This window comes from Microcebus murinus, chromosome 20, assembly GCF_040939455.1.
Source record: "Microcebus murinus isolate Inina chromosome 20, M.murinus_Inina_mat1.0, whole genome shotgun sequence".
NCBI lineage: Eukaryota > Metazoa > Chordata > Mammalia > Primates > Cheirogaleidae > Microcebus > Microcebus murinus.
In genome coordinates this window covers 36572501-36591908 of record NC_134123.1, presented here as the reverse complement: position 1 = coordinate 36591908, position 19408 = coordinate 36572501, and the positions used below count along the sequence as shown (strand labels likewise).

General features: G+C 56.1%; 1 protein-coding gene across 1 annotated transcript in view; it reads right to left on the bottom strand.

Moving 5' to 3' along the window:
- Positions 1 to 1460: 1460 nt before the first annotated feature.
- Positions 1461 to 19408, bottom strand: part of FGD5 (FYVE, RhoGEF and PH domain containing 5) — a 33292-nt gene continuing 15344 nt past the window's right edge. Inside the window, exons 9-21 of the mRNA XM_075995917.1 lie at positions 19267 to 19317; positions 17323 to 17381; positions 16855 to 16926; positions 16182 to 16250; positions 14777 to 14860; positions 13518 to 13597; positions 12006 to 12105; positions 11055 to 11192; positions 10033 to 10162; positions 8138 to 8253; positions 6119 to 6247; positions 3987 to 4165; positions 1461 to 1708 (exon numbers count right to left, since the gene is read on the bottom strand). Of these exons, the coding sequence (XP_075852032.1) occupies positions 1672 to 1708; positions 3987 to 4165; positions 6119 to 6247; positions 8138 to 8253; positions 10033 to 10162; positions 11055 to 11192; positions 12006 to 12105; positions 13518 to 13597; positions 14777 to 14860; positions 16182 to 16250; positions 16855 to 16926; positions 17323 to 17381; positions 19267 to 19317 (1244 nt within the window). The 3' untranslated portion in view covers positions 1461 to 1671. The remainder of the gene's footprint in view (positions 1709 to 3986; positions 4166 to 6118; positions 6248 to 8137; positions 8254 to 10032; positions 10163 to 11054; positions 11193 to 12005; positions 12106 to 13517; positions 13598 to 14776; positions 14861 to 16181; positions 16251 to 16854; positions 16927 to 17322; positions 17382 to 19266; positions 19318 to 19408) is intronic.

Genomic DNA, 19408 nt, shown 5'->3' with positions numbered 1-19408 from the left:
GTAGAGACGGGGTCTTGCTCTTGCCCAGGCTGGTCTCGAATTGTCAGCCTCGAGTGATCCTCCTGCCTCGGCCTCCTCCCGAGTAGCTGGGACTACAGGCGTGCGCCACCACGCCCAGCTCGTTTTTGTTTTCTATATATTTTTAGTTGGCCAATTAATTTCTATTTTTTTTTCTTTTTAGTAAAGACGGGGTCTCGCTCTTGCTGAGGCTGGCCTTGACCTTCTGACCTCCAGTGGTCCTCCCGCCTCGGCCTCCCTCCTGAGTAGCTGGGACTACAGGCACGCGCCACCACGCCCGACTAATTTCTTTTTCTATATATTTTTAGTTGGCAAATTAATTAATTTATTTTTTAGTAGCGACGGAGTCTCGCTCTTGCTCAGGCTGGCCTCGAGCTCCTGACCTCGAGCACGATCCTCCCTGCTCAGCCTCCCGAGGAGCTAGGACTACAGGCACGCGCCACCACGCCCGGGTAAAATTTTTTTATATATATATTTTTAGTTGTCCAGCTCATTTTCTATTTTTAGTAGAGACGGAGTCTCACTCTTGTTCAGGCTGGCCTCGACCTCCCAACCCACTTGATCCTCCGTCCTCGGCCTCCCTCCCTAGTACCTGGGACTACAGGCATGTGCCACCACGCCCGGGTAATTTATATATATATATATTTTTTTTTTTTAGGTGTTTGGCGAATTCCTTCCAATTTCTTTTTAGTAGAGACGGGGTCTCGCTCTTGCTGAGGCTGGCCTCGACCTCCTGACCTCCAGCGATCCTCCCGCCTCAGCCTCCCGAGTAGCTGGGACTACAGGCATGCGCCACCACGCCCAGCTAATGTTTTTATATGTATATTTATATTTTTAGGTGTTTGGCAAATTCCTTCCAATTCTTTTTAGTAGAGACGGGGTCTTGCTCTTGCTCAGGCTGGCCTCCAACTCCCGGCCTCAAGTGATCCTCCCGCCTCGGCCTCCCGAGTAGCTGGGACTACAGGCACGCAGCATGACGCCCGGCTAATTTATATATATATATATATTTTTTTCAGTTGTTTGGCAAATTCCTTTCAATTTTTCTAGTAGATAATGGGGGTCTTGCTCTTGCTCAGGCCAGCCTCGACCTCCCGACCTCAAGCGATCCTCCCGCCTCGGCCTCCCATAATTTTTTCTATATATTTTTTTATTGTCCAGCTCATTTCTTTCTATTTTTTAGTAGAGACGTGGGTCTCGCCCTTGCTTAGGCTGGCCTCGACCTCCCGGCCTCGACCGATCCTCCGGCCTGGGCCTCCCAGAGTGCCGGGACGACAGGCGTTGAGCTTCCACCGCGCCCCCCCCCCCCCGTCTCGTCTTCTCGTTATGAGACTCGAACTCGCGTCAGGGGGGAAGGAAGCAGGTCGGGGGTCGGGGGTCGAGGGTCGGGGGCCGGGGTCGGGGAGTAGAGAACGTAAAGACAGAAGAATCGAGATCTATAAATATTTCCGGAAGGTTCCACCCGAGAAGGTGTCAGTTTCTCTTACAGCAAAAAAAAAAATAAAATAAAATAAAAATAAGGATCGAGGCCCCACGCTTGAATCCACACGTGTGTCCGGACAAAGCCGAGGCCCCGGGCCGGGTTCTAGAGGGTTCTAGAAGGTTCCGCCGGTCAACCCAGGAGTCTCCGTCGCGAGTCCACGTCCCCGACAGGTGCTATAACACGCTGGCCTCTTCCATGGCCTCCATCCACCTGTGGAAGGAAGGGACGGCTCGGCCTCACGAGGCTCTGCCTGACCCTCGGGCCTCAGACCCTAGAGGCCACTGGGCCAGCCTCCCTCCTCGGCCTCCTTCCCAGAGTAGCTGGGACGACAGGCGTGAGCCTCCGTGCCTGGCCTCGTTTTTTTCTGTATGTTTTTTTAGTTGGCCGATTAATTTGTTTCTATTGTTTTTTTTTTAATAGTGAGGGGGTCTGGCTCTTGCTCAGGCTGGCCTCCAACTCCTGGCCTCCAGCGATCCTCCCTCCTCGGCCTCCTTCCCAGAGTAGCTGGGACGACAGGCGTGAGCCTCCATGCCTGGCCTCGTTTTTTTCTGTATGTTTTTTTAGTTGGCCGATTAATTTCTATTTTTTTTTTTTTTTAGTAGAGATGGGGTCTCGCTCTTGCTCAGGCTGGCCTCCAACTCCTGACCTCCCTCCTCGGCCTCCCAGAGTGCTACAGGATGACAGGCGTGAGCCACTGCCCCTGGACAGTACTTTTTTTTCCCAACACACTTTTTCTTTTTTTATTTTTTTCTTTTTCTTTCTTTCTTTTTTTTTTAAATCTTTTTCTTTTTTGCTTTGCTCACAAAACTGAAATCCACAACCACGTTTTCCATATGTAGCAAAAGGCCTGGAACATCGTGCAGAAGTTGGACTGAATCCACCCATGCCTGTGTGGAACGAACCCTAACAGGCTAAAAATTCCTGCCAGACGCGGAGGCTCACGCCTGTCATCCCGGCACTCTGGGAGGCCCAGGCAGGAGGATCGCTCGAGGCCAGGAGGTCGAGGCCAGCCTGAGCAAGAGGGAGACCCCCGTCTCTACTAAAAATAGAAAGAAATTAATTGGGCAACTAAAAATTTATAGAGAAAAAAACGAGCCGGGCGTGGTGGCGCATGCCTGTGGTCCCAGCTACTCGGGAGGCTGAGGCAGGAGGATCGCTGGAGGCCAGGAGTCGGAGGCTGCTGTGAGCGAGGCTGACGCCACGGCACTCACTCTAGCCCGGGCGACAGAGCGAGACTCTGTATCAAATAAATAAATAAATTAATTAATTAAATTAAATATATAAAATAACATAAATAAAAACAAAAAAATAAATAAAATTAAATAAAAAACAAAAAAATAAATAGTAAAAAAGTAAAATAAAAAATAAAATGAAATATGAAAAATATTAAATTAAAATAAAAAAAATAAACAGTAAAAGTAAAGTAAAAAAATTAACTAAAATGAAATACGAAAAATAATAAAATAAAGAACAAAAAACAGTAAAAAGTAAAAAAATAAAATATGAAAAATAATAAAATAAAATAAATAAAAAACAGTAAAAGAGTAAAATAAAAAATTAAATAAAATGAAATATGAAAAATAATGAGATAAAATAAATAAAAAACAAACAGTAAAAAAGCAAAATGAAAAATTAAATAAAATGAAGTATGAAAAATAATAAAATAAAGTAAATAAAAACCAAAAAAGAGACAGTAAAGAGTAAAATAAAAATTAAATAAAATGAAGTATGAAAAATAATAAAATAAAGTAAATAAAAAACAAAAAATAAACAGTAAAAAAGTAAAATAAAAAATTAAATAAAATGAAATATGAAAAATAAAATAAAAAAGAAAATAATAAACAAAACAATAAATAAAAAACAAGAAAAGAACTAAAAAAATAAAAGAAATAGAAGAAAATATAAAAGACAATAAAATAAATAAAAAAATAAAATAAAAGATAAAAAACAAAATAAAACAAAAAAAAAGGAAATAAAAAAATAAAATATGAAAGCCAATAAAACAAAAAGACGAAAAGGGAAAAAATAAACTATGGAAAACAATAAGGTAAAACTAAAAAAACAAAAAGGGAAAAGACAAAAGAAATAAAACATGAAAAACAAAATTAAAAAAAACCAAAATAAGAGGAAGAAAAAGTAAAAAAAAAAAAAATTCAAACAAAACATAATAAAACATTAAAAAAAAAACCCAAACAAAGAAAAAACAAACAGTAAAATAATAAAATAAAATAAAATAAAGGGGGGGGGCACGGGCAATATATGGAACCCTTAACACGTGGACCCTCCCCCCAGAATATGCTAAAATAAAATTTAAAAAAATAATAATAATAATACTAATAATAATAAAGTGGACTGAAAGGTGAAAATGATAATAAAGTGCAGTAGCAGAGGGAGTCCTGGGTGGGGCAGCGGCCCTGGGGGCCGGGCCTGGTGACAGCAGGGGACGTCAGTTCTGTGCCATCCCGGCCCCCCCGGGTCCCATCCCTACCTCTGGGCCGAGCTGGCATCCTCGGCCCTGAAGCTGTAGAACAGGCTCTGCTTGTGGTAGAGGTGGAAGGTCGCTCCGGCCTCCCTTCTGGCCTCCCTCCTGGCCTCCCTCCTGGCCTCCTCCCTGTCCGGGGTGACCTTGAACCCCAGCAGGGGCAAGCTCTCCTGGGCCACTCGGTCCTGCCAGGGGGGAAACACGGGCATTTCCTTTTCCTTTCCTTGGCTTCGACACACGGAGAGACGGCCACAGCTCGGGGGGGCAGCCTCCAACCTCCCGGCCTCCACCGAGCCTCCCGCCTGGGCCTCCCTCCCGGGTAGCTGGGACGATAGGCGTGAGCCACCAGGCCCGGCTCGTTTTTTTCTATATGTTTTTAGTCGTCCAGCCCATCTCTTTCTATTTTATAGTAGAGACGGGGGTCTCGCTCTTGCTCAGGCTGGCCTCGAACTCCCGACCTCGAGCGATCCTCCCGCCCCGGCCTCCCCTATGACCACTTTACTCTTTTTTATGTTTTTTTTTTGAGCCAGAGTCTCGCTCTGTCGCCCGGGCCGGAGAGAGTGCCGTGGTGTCAGCCTCACTCACAGCAGCCTCCGACTCCTGGCCTCCAGCGAGCCTCCCGCCTCAGCCTCCCTCCTGAGTAGCTGGGACTACAGGCACGCGCCACCACGCCCGGCTCATTTTTTTCTATACATTTATATATGCAAAATTATATATATTTATATATGGCTCGAGGTCAGGAGTTGGAGGCCAGCCTGAGCGAGAGCGAGACCCCGTCTCTACTATAAATAGAAATTAATCGGCCAACTAAAATATATCGAGAAAAAACGAGCCGGGCTCGGAGGCGCATGCCTGCAGTCCCAGCCACTCGGGAGGGAGGCTGAGGCGGGAGGCTCACTCGAGGCCGGGAGGTCGAGGCCAGCCTGAGCAAGAGCGAGGCCCCGTCTCTGCTAAAACAAATAGAAAGAAGTTAGCTGGACAACTAAAAATGTATAGAAATCTATCTACCTACATATATATTTATATATATAGAAAATACATAATTTTTATATATAAATAATTTATATAATTTTCTATATATAAATTCCCATACATAATTTTGCACATATAAATATATATAAATTTCCATATATAATTTTGCATGTATAAACATATATAAATTTCCGTATGTGATTTTGCATATGTAAATATATTTCCATGTATAATTTTGCATATATAAATATAAATAAAATTCCATACGTGATTTTGCATATATAACTATATATAAATTTCCATATGTAATTTTGCATATATAACTATATATAAATTTCCATATATAATTTTGCATATATAAATATATAAATTTGCATATGTAATTTTGCACATATATATAAATTTCAATATATAATTTTGGACATATAAATATATATAAATTTCCATACATAATTTTGCATATGTAAATGTATATAAATTCCATATGTAATTTTGCATATAAATATATATTTCCATATATAATTTTGCATATATAATTTCCATATATAATTTTGCATATATACATTTCCATATGTAATTTTGCACATATAAATATATATAAATTTCCATATATAATTTTGCATATATAAATATATATAAATTCCATATGTAATTTTGCATATATGAATTTCTGTATATAATTTTGCATATATATAAATTTCCATTATATAATTTTGCATATATAAATATATACAAATTTCCATATATAATTTTGCACATATATAAATTTCCATACGCAATTTTGCATATATAAAAATATGAATTTCCATGTGTAATTTTGCATATATAAATATATATAAATCTCCATATGTGATTTTGCATACGTAAATATACAAAAATTTCCGTATGTAATTTTGCATATGTAAATATATGTAAATTTCCGCGTGTAATTCTGCATGTGTAAATATATATGTTTCCATATGTAATTTTGCATATGTAAATATATAAAAATTTCCATATGTAATTTTGCATATGTAAATATATAGAAACAAATAGCCAGGAGTCGGAGGCTGCCGTGATTGAGGCTGACGCCCCGGCGCTCACCCCGGCCCGGGCGACAGAGGGAGACTCGGCCTCAAGAAACACAAAGGCAGGGAGGACAGGGAGGCAGGGGGGCCCCCACCTACCTCGCTGGCCGCGTAGGTGAACAGGACTTTGCCTTTGATGACAAACCACAGCCTCTTCCAGGGCCTCCGGCCTCCCTTGCAGCGGCTCAGGTAGCCGCTCATGGCGGATCCCTCAGCGGAGGCGGCCACCTGGCGGGAGGGAAGTAGGACAGCGGTCAGGGCGCACTGTGTGGTCGTGGCTCCAACGCAGCCAGCGGCCTCCGTGAGGCTGGCAAATCTGTCGCGAAGTCAGCGGCAGACGTCACGCTTTGAGAAACAGGATTATTTTTCTTGAGGCAGAGTCTGGCTCTGTCACCCGGGCTAGAGAGAGGGCCGTGGCGTCAGCCTCGCTCACAGCAGCCTCCGACTCCTGGGTTCGAGTGAGCCTCCTGCCTCGGCCTCCCTCCCGAGTAGCTGGGACTACAGGTGTGCGCCACCACGCCCGGCTCGTTTTTTCTATATATATCAGTTGGCCAATTAATTTCTTTCTATTTATAGTAGAGACGGGGTCTCGCTCTTGCTCAGGCTGGCCTCCAACTCCCGACCTCGAGCGATCCTCCTGCCTCGGCCTCCCTCCCGAGTAGCTGGGACTACAGGCGTGCGCCTCCGCACCCCGATATTTTTTTCTATATATGTTTTTAGTCGTCCAGCTCATTTCTTTTCTAATATTTTTTAGTGGAGACGGGGTCTCGCTCTTGCTCAGGCCGGCCTCCAACTCCCGACCTCCAGCGAGCCTCCTGCCTCGGCCTCCCAGAGTGCTGGGACTACAGGCATGTATATAATTCTGTGTATTTTTAATTTTAATTTAAAAATACAATTAACTTGTATTTTTAGAAGAGACAGGGTCTCACTCTTGCTCAGGCCGGCCTCCAACTCCCGACCTCCAGCGAGCCTCCCGCCTCGGCCTCCCTCCCGAGTAGCTGGGACTCCAGGCACGCGCCTCCACGCCCGGCTCGTTTTTTTAAATATATTTTTACTCGTCCAGCTCATTTCTTTCTATTTTTTTTTTTTTTTTAGTAGAGACGGGGTCTCGCTCTTGCTTCTCAGGCTGGCCTCCACCTCCCGGCCTCGAGCGAGCCTCCCTCCTCGGCCTCCCAGAGTAGCTGGGACGACAGGCGTGAGCCTTCGAGCCCGGCCACGTGAATATCAATATACACCTACAATGTCACGGTCCTGTCTTGCAGGGCGGAATTCAGTGGGGCCCATGCGGAACTTTCTAGAACCCTGGTGACCCCCCCCCCCCCGGATTTCCCTGGGTACCGGGTCTGGCCACGGCACAGGAGGGAAAAAAAAAAAAAAAAAAGAGGCCGAAGGAGGAGGCCGAGAGCATAGGAGTGAGGCCTGGAGGCTCCGTCTGCAGAAATCTGAGGCCCAGGGGTGGCGGCCACCAGCCGGGCGTCCTTAAGGGCCGGGAAGGGGAGGCCAGGCCTCTGTCCTCTTTGGTGGCCGGGACGTCCTGTCACAAATGCTCTACAGCGGCCGGGCGCGGAGGCCCACGCCTGTCGTCCCAGCTACTCGGGAGGGAGGCCGAGGCGGGAGGCTCGCTGGAGGCCGGGAGTTGGAGGCCAGCCTGAGCAAGAGGGAGACCCCGTCTCTACTATAAATAGAAATTAATTGGCTAATTAAAAATATATAGAAGAACTGTAATCCCAGCTAGTCGGGAGGCCGAGGCGGGAGGATCGCTGGAGGCCAGGAGTTGGAGGCCAGCCTGAGCAAGAGTGAGACCCCGTCTCTACTTAAAAAAAAAATTAGAAAGAAATGAGCTGGCCAACTAAAAATATATAGAGAAAAAACGAGCCGGGCGTGGTGGCGCATGCCTGTCGTCCCAGCTACTCGGGAGGGAGGCCGAGGCGGGAGGCTCGCTCGATCCTCAAAGTCGGAGGCTGCCGTGAGCGAGGCCGACTCCAGCCCGGGCGACAGAGCCAGACTCTTGTCTCAAAAACCAAATGGAAAGAACAGAAAAAAAAAAAAAAATCAGATGTTCTTCCCAGGAGGCTGAGGGTGGAGGCCGGCCTCGAGCCTCCCCTGAAGGCCACCTACCTCGCTCAACGCGGACGGGACTCTCTTCTGCTTCTTGAGGCTGGCGGGGCCGAGGCTCTGGAAGACGGAGGACAAGCGGGCCGAGGACAGCGGGAAGCTCATGCTCACCGGGCGCTCTGCGGGCCACATTCGGAGGGTGGACTGGAGGCCGGGGTGGAGGCTGCCTCCCCGGCCGGAACGTTCCGGAATGTAGCGGAACGTTCCAGAATGTTCTGGAACGTTCCGGAATGTGGCGGAACGTTCCGGAATGTTCCGGAACGTCCCGGAACTCCGACTCCCTCCGTCGCTAATGGCAACGGGCTGTCCCCTCTCTGATGACCCCGAGTGGCCTCAACCCACCCCCCGCCCCCCGGGGAGGAGGAGGACGACTTGAGGGAGTCCCAAGCCCCAGCCTCAGCCTCCAATTTAGAGGCTCCTCAGCCTTTCCCTGACCTCTGACCCCTCTGCTATTTCCGCCTGACACCATCCCCCCCCTTTTTTTTTCTTTTTTTTTTTGAGACAGAGTCTCGCCCTGTTGCCCCCCCGGCGCCAGCCTCGCTCACAGCAGCCTCCAGCTTCGAGGTTCGAGCGATCCTCCCGCCTCGGCCTCCCTCCCGAGTAGCTGGGACTACAGGCACGTGCCACAACGCCCGGCTCATTTTTTCTGTATATTTTTAATTGTGCAATTAATTTATCTTCTAATTTTTTTTAGTAGAGACAGGGTCTCGCTCTTGTTCAGCCTGGATTCGAAATCCTGACCTCCAGCGATCCTCCCGCCTCGGCCTCCCTCCCGAGTAGCTGGGACTACAGGCATGCGCCACCATGTCCGGCTCATATTTTTTAAATATATATATATTTTTAGTTGTTTTGGGTAATTTCTATTTTTTTTTTAGTAGAGAGGGGGTCCCACTCTTGCTCAGCCTGGCCTCAACTTCCTGACCTCAAGCGATCCTCCCACCTCAGCCTCCCTCCCGAGTAGCTGGGACGACAGGCACGCGCCACCACGCCCGGCTCATTTTTTGTATTTTTTAGTTGTTTTGGCTAATTTCTATTTTTTTAGTAGAGACGGGGTCTCGCTCTTGCTCAGGCTGGCCTCCGACTCCTGACCTCCACCTGTCCTCCAGCCTCGGCCTCCCTGAGTGCTGGGATGACAGGCGTGAGCCACCGCGCCCGACTCTTTTTTTTTTAATTTTTTTTTTTAAGACAAGAGTCTCGCTCTGTTGCCCGGGCTGGAGTGAGCGCCGTGGCGTCAGCCTCGCTCACAGCAGCCTCCTCCAACTCCTGGGCTCCAGCGATCCTCCCGCCTCGGCCTCCCTCCCGAGTAGCTGCGACTACAGGCACGCGCCACCACGCCCGGCTCGTTTTTATCTATTTTCCGTCGTTTGGGCTAATTTCTATTTTTTTTTTTTTTTAGTAGATTCGGGGTCTCGCTCTTGCTCAGAGGCCGGCCTCCGTTGAGCGATCCTCCCTCCTTTCGGCCTCCACCCAGAGTGCCGGGACGACGGGCGTGAGCCTCCGCCGCGCCCTTGGCCCTCACTCCCCAGACCGGCCACACCGGGACCCCGAACCTCCGGGGCGGCCTCCCTAAAAAACGGCCTCCGCCGGCACAGACCTCACCCCCGAGCCTCCACCTTCTCTGTCCCTTTCTCAAACTCAGCCGCCCGCGGAACCCCTTCCCTACGGGAGCCACCGCGTCGGGGTTCCGCGGAACCCGCGCTTTGGGAAAACGCTGCCCCCGGCCCCCGCCCCATCAGCGGCGGTCGCGAGTTCGAAACCTCCTTAGTCGTCCCGGCCTCCGCTCTGGGCCTCCTTTCCTCCCAGTTTTGTCCCCGGTGGGAAATGGGGCTCTTTTGGTGATCCGGGGTTCTCAGGGGGGGGAAGGGGAAGCTACTAGAAGGTCAGGGAAGTGGGGTCACCTCTGGGGGCGCCGAGGCCGGGCCCCCCGCGCCGGCCCAGCTCCGCGAAGCAGCTGTCGCAGACCTTGGCCGGCCGGTCGTGCAGGTAGCGCAGCGGGGACTTGTTCCGGGAGCAGCTGCGGCACACGACCTGCGTGGGGCGACCCCGGGGTCGGGGGTCACGCGGGGCCAGGGGGGTGGCGGCCTCCTCGTGCGGCCTCCGTTAGTCCCCAGTCTCGCTTCCATTCGGGTCACGGCCTCCGATCCTCCCCAGCCTCGCTCCTACTCGTCCGGCCTCCGTTCCTCCCCAGCCTCGCTCCTCCTTGGGTCCTGGCCTCCGTTCACCCCCAGCCTCGCTCCTACTCGTCTGGCCTCCATTCCTCCCCAGCCTCACTCCTCCTTGGGTCCCGGCCTCCGATCCTCCCCATCCTCACTCCTCCTTGGGTCCCGGCCTCCGTTCACCCCCAGCCTTGCTCCTACTCGTCCGGCCTCCTTTAGTCCCCAGCCTCGCTTCTCTTTGAGTCCTGGCCTCCGATCCTCCCCAGCCTTGCTCCTCCTGGGGTCCTGGCCTCCGTTCACGTCCAGCCTCGCTCCTACTCGTCTGGCCTCCTTTAGTCCCCAGCCTCGGTTCTCTTTGAGTCCTGGTCTCCGATCCTCCCCAGCCTTGCTCCTCCTTGGGTCCTGGCCTCCTCCCCCAGCCTCCCTGCTCCTCGGGTCCCAGCCTCCTCCCCCAGCCTCCCTGCTCCTTAGGTTCTGGCCTCCTCCTGCAGCCTCCCTCCTCCTCGGGTCCTGGCCTCCACCCCCAGCCTGGCTCCTCCTGGATTCCGGCCTCCTCCCCCAGCCTCCCTCCTCCTCGGGTCCCGGCGTCCTCCCCCAGCCTCCCTCCTCTCGGGTCTTGGCCTCCTCCCCCAGCCTCCCTGCTCCTTAGGTTCTGGCCTCCTCCCGCAGCCTCGCTCCTCCTCGGGTCCCGGCCTCCTCCCCCAGCCTCGCTCCTCTCGGGTCCCGGCCTCCTCGCCCAGCCTCCCTGGGCCCGGCGCACGCACCTTCCCGCAGGCGAGGCAGCGGTGGCGCCGCAGCGCGAGCGAGAAGTCGCAGCCGCAGTTCCCGCAGACGCGCGCGGCCGGCGCGGGGCCCGGCGAGGGGGGGCGGTCGCCCAGGGCGGAGGCCGCGCGCTCGCGCACCTGCCGGACCGCGGGGGGGACAGGGCGGGCCCGGCCAAGTCAGCTGGTGAGTCGTGGGGGAGGGGCGCGCGGTGGGGGAGGGGTGCAGGTGGGGGGAGGGGTGCAGGTGGGGGGAGGGGTGCAGGTGGGGGAGGGGTATGTGTGGGGGAGGGGTGCTCGGTGGGGGAGGGGCGCGCGGTGGGGGAGGGGTATGTGTGGGGGAGGGGTGCTCGGTGGGGGAGGGGCGCGCGGTGGGGGAGGGGTATGTGTGGGGGAGGGGTGCTCGGTGGGGGAGGGGTATGTGTGGGGAGGGGTGTGGGGGGGAGGGTGCTCGGTGGGGGAGGGGTGCTCGGTGGGGGAGGGGTATGTGTGGGGGAGGGGTGCTCGGTGGGGGAGGGGCTCATGGTGGGGGAGGGGTATGTGTGGGGAGGAGTGTGTGGGGGAGGGGTGCTCGGTGGGGGAGGGGCGCGTGGTGGGGGAGGGGTGCTCGGTGGGGGAGGGGCTCATGGTGGGGGAGGGGTATGTGTGGGGAGGGGTGCTCGGTGGGGGAGGGGTGCTCGGTGGGGGAGGGGTATGTGTGGGGGAGGGGCTCATGGTGGGGGAGGGGTATGTGTGGGGGAGGGGTATGTGTGGGGGAGGGGTATGTGTGGGGGAGGGGTATGTGTGGGGGAGGGGTGCTCGGTGGGGGAGGGGCGCGTGGTGGGGGAGGGGTGTGTGTGGGGGAGGGGTGCGGGTGGGGAGGGGTATGTGGGGGGAGGGGTGCAGGTGGGGGAGGGGTCTGTGTGGGGGAGGGGCAGGGCGGGGCGGGGGTGCACGAGCCCCGCCCCCACTCACCTGCGCGCGCAGCGGGAAGGCGCTCAGCGCGCGTGCGCGGCGCTCGGCGTGCGGGGCTCCGCTCAGGCAGGAGAACCAGTCGTCCCGCTCCGCGCTCGAGCTGCGGGCGCGCGCGTCAGCTGGGGGCTCGGGAGCGCGCGCGCACGTGCACACGCACGCACACGCACGCACACACATGCACACGCACGCACACACGTGCACACGCACGCACGCGCACAGATGAGCACACACGTGCACACACAAGCACACACATGTACACACGTCCACATTGCACACGAGCACATGCGTGTATGCACGCACACACACATATACACATACTCAGAAGCACACGTGCACACATGTACACAGATGCGCACATATACACACATGTACATGCATGTAGACACATGCACGCACGTGCACACGTGTAGACACATGCACGCACGTGCACACGCAACCACACACATGGACACACATGGCCTCACCCCCACCCCCTACCGACCCCCAGGCCCGTTTCTTCTGGGTTTTTTTTGAGGCCGAGTCTCGCTCTGTCGCCCGGGCCGGAGTGAGCGCCGTGGCGTCAGCCTCGCTCACAGCAGCCTCCGACTCCTGGCCTCCAGCGAGCCTCCCACCTCGGCCTCCCTCCCGAGTAGCTGGGACTACAGGCACGCGCCTCCACGCCCGGCTCGTTTTTTCTATATTTTTGTAGTTGTCCAATTAATTTCTTTCTATTTATAGTAGAGACGGGGTCTCGCTCTTGCTCAGGCTGGCCTCCAACTCCCGACCTCAAGCGAGCCTCCCTTCTCGGCCTCCCAGAGCGCTGTCAACGAGCAAGCGGCTGCGAGCGCGCTGTACGTGTCGGCCTCTCGCCGTGCGGGATAAACCGTCCTCAACCCGCCCCGCTGCCGCCCCAGGGCCACTCGCCGGCCGGGCGAAGCCGCACAACCCTGTCCCGCCCCGGCATGGCCGTCCCTCGCTCCTCGGCCCCCGCCCAGGTGACCCCGGCTGGGTGCGGAGGCTCACGCCTGTCGTCCCGGCACTCTGGGAGGCCGAGAAGGGAGGCTCGCTCGAGGCCAGGAGTTGGAGGCCAGCCTGGGCAAGAGCGAGACCCCGTCTCTACTAAAAAATATAGAAAGAAATTAATTGGCCAACTACAAAAATATAGAAAAAACGAGCCGGGCGTGGTGGCGCGTGCCTGTGGTCCCAGCTACTCGGGAGGGAGGCTGAGGCGGGAGGCTCGCTGGAGGCCAGGAGTCGGAGGCTGCTGTGAGCGAGGCTGACGCCACGGCGCTCACTCCGGCCCGGGCGACAGAGCGAGACTCTGTCCCCAAAAGCAAAGGAGACGGTGTCCCGAGCAGCGAAGCCCTTTAATCGACCCCAAATGGGCCTCCAACACGGGCCTCCAACTCTGGCCTCCAACATGGGCCTCCAACACGGGCCTCCAACACGGGCCTCCAACTCGGGCCTCCGATTCAGGCCTCCGACAGGGTCGCGTCCTGTCACCCCGAACGCCCCACCCGGCCGTCCCCGTACCTGGCCGACAGCGTCAGGCGCCTCTCGGGGGTCTCGAGCCTCAGCGCGTGGGGGGCCTCGTCCGTCACCGGCCGCGTCACCTGCAAAAGCCGATGGCGCTGTCCCTCCGCGGCCGGGGCGGCCTCCTGCCTCGGTTTCCCCTCTCCCTCTCCCTGCCTCGGATTCCCCTCTCCCTGCCTCGGTTTCCCCTCTCCCTGCCTCGGTTTCCCCTCTCCGTCTCCCTGCCTCGGTTCCCCCCCTCTTCCTCCCTGCCTCAGTTTCTCCCCTCCGTCTCCCTGCCTCGGTTTCCCCTCCCGCAGAAGGCGGGCGCCCCCTCCGTCTCCCTGCCTCGGTTTCCCCTTCTGCGCCCGCTCTGACTCCCTGCCTCAGTTTCCCTTTCTGTGCCCGCTCCGACTCTCTGACTCAGTTCCCCCTCCTGCAGAAGGCGGGCGCCCGCTCTGTCTCCCTGCCTCAGTTTCCCCTCTGCATCTCCCTGCCTCAGTTTCCCCTCTCCGTCTCCCTGCCTCGGTTTCCCCTCTCCCTCTCCCTGCCTCGGTTTCCCCTCTCCGCCTCCCTGCCTCAGTTTCCCCTCTCCGTCTCCCTGCCTCGGTTTCCCCTCTCCGTCTCCCTGCCTCAGTTTACCCTCTCCGCCTCCCTGCCTCAGTTTCCCCTCTGCACCCGCTCCGACTCTCTGCCTTGGTTTCCCCTTCTGAAGAAGGCAGGTGCCTGCTCTGTCTCCCTGCCTCAGTTTCCCCTCTCCTTCTCCCTGCCTCGGTTTCCCCTCATGCAGAAGGCGGGCGCCCGCTCTGTCTGCCTGCCTCAGTTTCCCCTTCTGGGCCCGCTCTGTCTCTCTGCCTCAGTTTCCCCTCCTGCAGAAGGCGGGCGCCCGCTCTGTCTGCCTGCCTCAGTTTCCCCTCTAATCCTCTGTGTCGCGTCTCTCTCTGCCCCCCGGACCCCCTGTCCTCACTTTTTATTTTTTTTTTTGAGGCCGAGTCTCGCTCTGTCGCCCGGGCCGGAGTGAGCGCCGTGGCGTCAGCCTCGCTCACAGCAGCCTCCGACTCCTGGCCTCCAGCGAGCCTCCTGCCTCGGCCTCCCTCCCGAGTAGCTGGGACCACAGGCACGCGTCTCCACGCCCGGCTCGTTTTTTCTATTTTTTAGTTGTTTTGGCTAATTTCTATTTCTAGTAGAGACGGGGCCTCGCTCTTGCTCAGGCTGGCCTCCACCTCCCGGCCTCGAGCGAGCCTCCCGCCTCGGCCTCCCCGGGCGCCGGGCTGAGTTACCTTCATGGCGCCGACGGGCATCGCGCTCTTGAGCCGGAACTTGCCGTCCTTCTGCGGCCGCGTGTACAGCAGGACGTCGCTGAGCTGGGGACAGGGCGGGTCGCTCGCCGGCCTCCCCTGGGGGCCTCCATTCACTCGGGCCTCTACCCCTGCCTCCCTGCCTCCCCTGGGGGACTCTACTCACTCCAGCCTCTATTCTCCCGGCCTCCCTCCCTGCCTCCCTTGTGGGACTCTATTCACTCGGGCCTCTACCCCTGCCTCCCTGCCTCCACTATGGGACTCCATTCACTCAGGCCTCTACCCCTGCCTCCCTGCCTCCCCTGTGGGACTCTATTTATTCGGGCCTCTACCCTCGCTCCCTGCCTCCCGTGTGGGACTCCATTCACTCGGGCCTCTACCCCTGCCTCCCTGCCTCCCCTGTGGGACTCTATTTATTCAGGCCTCAACCCCTGCCTCCCTGCCTCCCCTGTGGGACTCTATTTATTCAGGCCTCTACCTCCCTCCCTGCCTCCCTTGTGGGACTCTATTCACTCGGGCCTCTACCCCTGCCTCCCTGCCTCCACAATGGGACTCTATTCACTCAGGCCTCTACCCTCCCTCCCTGCCTCCCCTGGGGGACTCTATTCTCTCCGGCCTCTACCCCTGCCTCCCTGCCTCCACAATGAGACTCTATTCACTCGGGCCTCTACCCTCCCTCCCTGCCTCCCCTGGGGGACTCTATTCTCTCCGGCCTCTACCCCTCCCTCCCTACCTCCCCTGTGGGACTCTATTTATTCAGGCCTCTACCTCCCTCCCTGCCTCCCCTGTGGGACTCTATTTATTCAGGCCTCTACCTCCCTCCCTGCCTCCCTTGTGGGACTCTATTCACTCGGGCCTCTACCCTCCCTCCCTGCCTCCCTTATGGGACTCTATTCACTCAGGCCTCTACCCTCCCTCCCAGCCTCCCCTGTGGGACTCTATTCACTCAGGCCTCTACCCTACCTCCCTGCCTCCCATGGGGGACTCTATTCACTCGGGCCTCTACCCCTGCCTCCCTGCCTCCACAATGGGACTCTATTCACTCGGGCCTCTACCCCTGCCTCCCAGCCTCCCCTGTGGGACTCCATTCACTCGGGCCTCTACCCCTGCCTCCCTGCCTCCCCTGGGGGGACTCTACTCACTCCGGCCTCTATTCTCCCGGCCTCCCTCCCTGCCTCCCTTGTGGGACTCTATTCACTCGGGCCTCTAACCTCACTGCCTCCCGTGTGGGACTCTATTCACTCGGGCCTCTACCCCTGCCTCCCTCCCCTGTGGGAATTTATTCACTCGGGCCTCTACCCCTCCCTGCCTCCACTATGGGACTCCATTCACTCGGGCCTCTACCCTTCCCTGCAACCCCAAAACGGCGGAGGCCGGGACTCCTCACCAGGAACAAATGCCTCGGCCGTCGGGCCCGGCCGGCCACCTTCATCAGCGTCCCCTCCTTGAGGAACTCCTGCGGGGACAGACGGGGACCGGCCTCAGCGACCAGCCTCCCAGCCTCCCCGGCCGAGGCCCCTGGCACAGCCCTCGGGACAGCCCGGAGAGGGAAACTGAGGCAACAGAGCTGCCTTCCAACGGAGCCGGGAGTCGGGACGGCTCGGGGCCGAGCCTCAGAATCCTTCTTAACACAGAGCTCGGCTCAACGCCTGTCGTCCCAGCTACTAAAAAGGGAGGCCGAGGCAGGAGGCTCGCTGGAGGCCAGGAGTCGGAGGCTGCTGTGAGCGAGGCTGACGCCACGGCACTCACTCCGGCCCGGGCGACAGAGCGAGACTCTGCCCCAAAAAATAAATAAAAACAAAAAAATAAAATTTATTTTTCTTTTATTTTTAAATTTTTAATTTTTTTTTTTTTTGGTGAAATGAGCTGATTTAGGGGTTCGGTCTCTCGAAAGATCATTTTTTTTTGCTTGTCCCAAAAAGGCTTGGTGGCCTCTCGTCTTCTTAAAGGAACCAAGTGGCTTTTTGTGTCCTCCACTGGCCCTGAGGAGGCAGACAGCCTCCGTGGAGGCCCGCCGGCCTCCCTGCCTCCCCTCGGTCCCCACCGGGGGCCCCACTCACCCTTCCGGGCTGGAGAAGGTCGCCTTGTCCCCGGACGCTGTGCTCGATGTGCACTAGCTTCCGCAGGTTGTCCTGTGGGTGGAGGACGGGCGGGACGGAGGTCAGAGCCTCGACCCCGGGCCTCCCTGCCTCCGCTTCCTGCTCCAAATGTGACCTCTTCTTTGTCCTTTTTTTTTTTTTTTTTTTCGGGACAGAGTCTGGCTCTGTCGCCCGGGCCGGAGTGAGCGCCGTGGCGTCAGCCTCGCTCACGGCGGCCTCCGACTCCCGGCCTCGAGCGAGCCTCCCTCCTCGGCCTCCTCCCCGAGTGCTGAGCCTCAGAATCCTTCCTAACCCCAGATCTCTCCCCTCCACGGACAGCTGAGGCTGTCCGGCCTCCCTCCCGGGGGGCAAGGCCAGGCAGGGCAGGGCAGGGAAGGTTCCGGAAGGTTCCGGAAGGTTCCGGAAGGTTCCGGAAGGCGCGGCACTCACCCCCTGCTGCATGCCGTCGTGGGCTCTGTCCGTCACTCTGCAGATGAGCGTCAGCGCACCTGGCCGGGGGAGGGGGTGGGGCGGGGGACGCAGGGACACGGGTAACCATGGTAACCACGGGATAGACTAGTGACAGCCAAACTGGTGGGGCCGAGCCTCAGAATCCTTCTTAACACGGAGATCTCGGGGCCGAGCCTCGGAATCCTTCTTAACACAGAGATCTCGGGGCCGAGCCTCGGAATCCTTCTTAACACACAGATCTCGGGGCCGGGCCTCGGAATCCTTCTTAACACGGAGATCTCGGGGCCGAGCCTCAGAATCCTTCTTAACACGGAGATCTCGGGGCCGAGCCTCGGAATCCTTCTTAACTCAGAGATCTCGGGGCCGAGCCTCAGAATCCTTCTTAACACAGAGATCTCGGGGCCGAGCCTCGGAATCCTTCTTAACTCGGAGATCTCGGGGCCGAGCCTCGGAATCCTTCTTAACTCGGAGATCTCGGGGCCAGGCCTCGGAATCCTTCTTAACACAGAGATCTCGGGGCCGGGCCTCGGAATCCTTCTTAAGACAGAGATCTCGGGGCCGGGCCTCGGAATCCTTCTTAACACAGAGATCTCGGGGCCGGGCCTCGGAATCCTTCTTAACTCAGAGATCTCGGGGCCGGGCCTCAGAATCCTTCTTAACACAGAGATCTCGGGGCCGAGCCTCGGAATCCTTCTTAACTCAGAGATCTCGGGGCCGGGCCTCAGAATCCTTCTTAACACAGAGATCTCGGGGCCGAGCCTCGGAATCCTTCTTAACTCAGAGATCTCGGGGCCGGGCCTCAGAATCCTTCTTAACACAGAGATCTCGGGGCCGGGCCTCAGAATCCTTCTTAACACAGAGATCTCGGGGCCGGGCCTCGGAATCCTTCTTAACTCAGAGATCTCGGGGCCGGGCCTCGGAATCCTTCTTAACACAGAGATCTCGGGGCCGGGCCTCGGAATCCTTCTTAACACAGAGATCTCGGGGCCGAGCCTCGGAATCCTTCTTAACACAGAGATCTCGGGGCCGAGCCTCGGAATCCTTCTTAACTCAGAGATCTCGGGGCCGAGCCTCGGAATCCTTCTTAACACACAGATCTCGGGGCCGAGCCTCAGAATCCTTCTTAACACAGAGATCTCGGGGCCGGGCCTCGGAATCCTTCTTAACACAGAGATCTCGGGGCCGGGCCTCGGAATCCTTCTTAACACAGAGATCTCGGGGCCGGGCCTCGGAATCCTTCTTAACACAGAGATCTCGGGGCCGGGCCTCGGAATCCTTCTTAACACAGAGATCTCGGGGCCGAGCCTCGGAATCCTTCTTAACACAGAGATCTCGGGGCCGAGCCTCGGAATCCTTCTTAACTCAGAGATCTCGGGGCCGAGCCTCGGAATCCTTCTTAACACACAGATCTCGGGGCCGAGCCTCAGAATCCTTCTTAACACAGAGATCTCGGGGCCGAGCCTCGGAATCCTTCTTAACTCAGAGATCTCGGAGCCGAGCCTCGGAATCCTTCTTAACACAGAGATCTCGGGGCCGAGCCTCGGAATCCTTCTTAACTCGGAGATCTCGGGGCCGGGCCTCGGAATCCTTCTTAACACAGAGATCCTGGGGCCGAGCCTCGGAATCCTTCTTAACACAGAGATCTCGGGGCCGGGCCTCGGAATCCTTCTTAACACGGAGATCTCGGGGCCGGGCCTCGGAATCCTTCTTAACACAGAGATCTCGGGGCCGGGCCTCGGAATCCTTCTTAACACAGCGCCCTGCCTCAGTTTCCCTTCAAGAGCTCGCATGTTGAGCCCGTCACGCCCCCAACCCACGCCCCTCCCGCCGGGGAGGCAGGGAGGCCCCCAATCGTGGAGGACAGAGGAAGGTCACCAATATTAATGGTCGAGGCCGCCTCCTCCGGGGAGGCGCCGGGCTCACCTCGGGCGCTCGCGTACTCGGCGGAGTCCGGGCGGAGGTTGTTCAGGTAGTCTGCGGGCGGGGCGGGAGGGCCGGGGCGTCAGCCTCGCTCGCAGCGGCCTCCGACCCCCGGCCTCCAGCAATGAGCCTCCCGCCTCGGCCT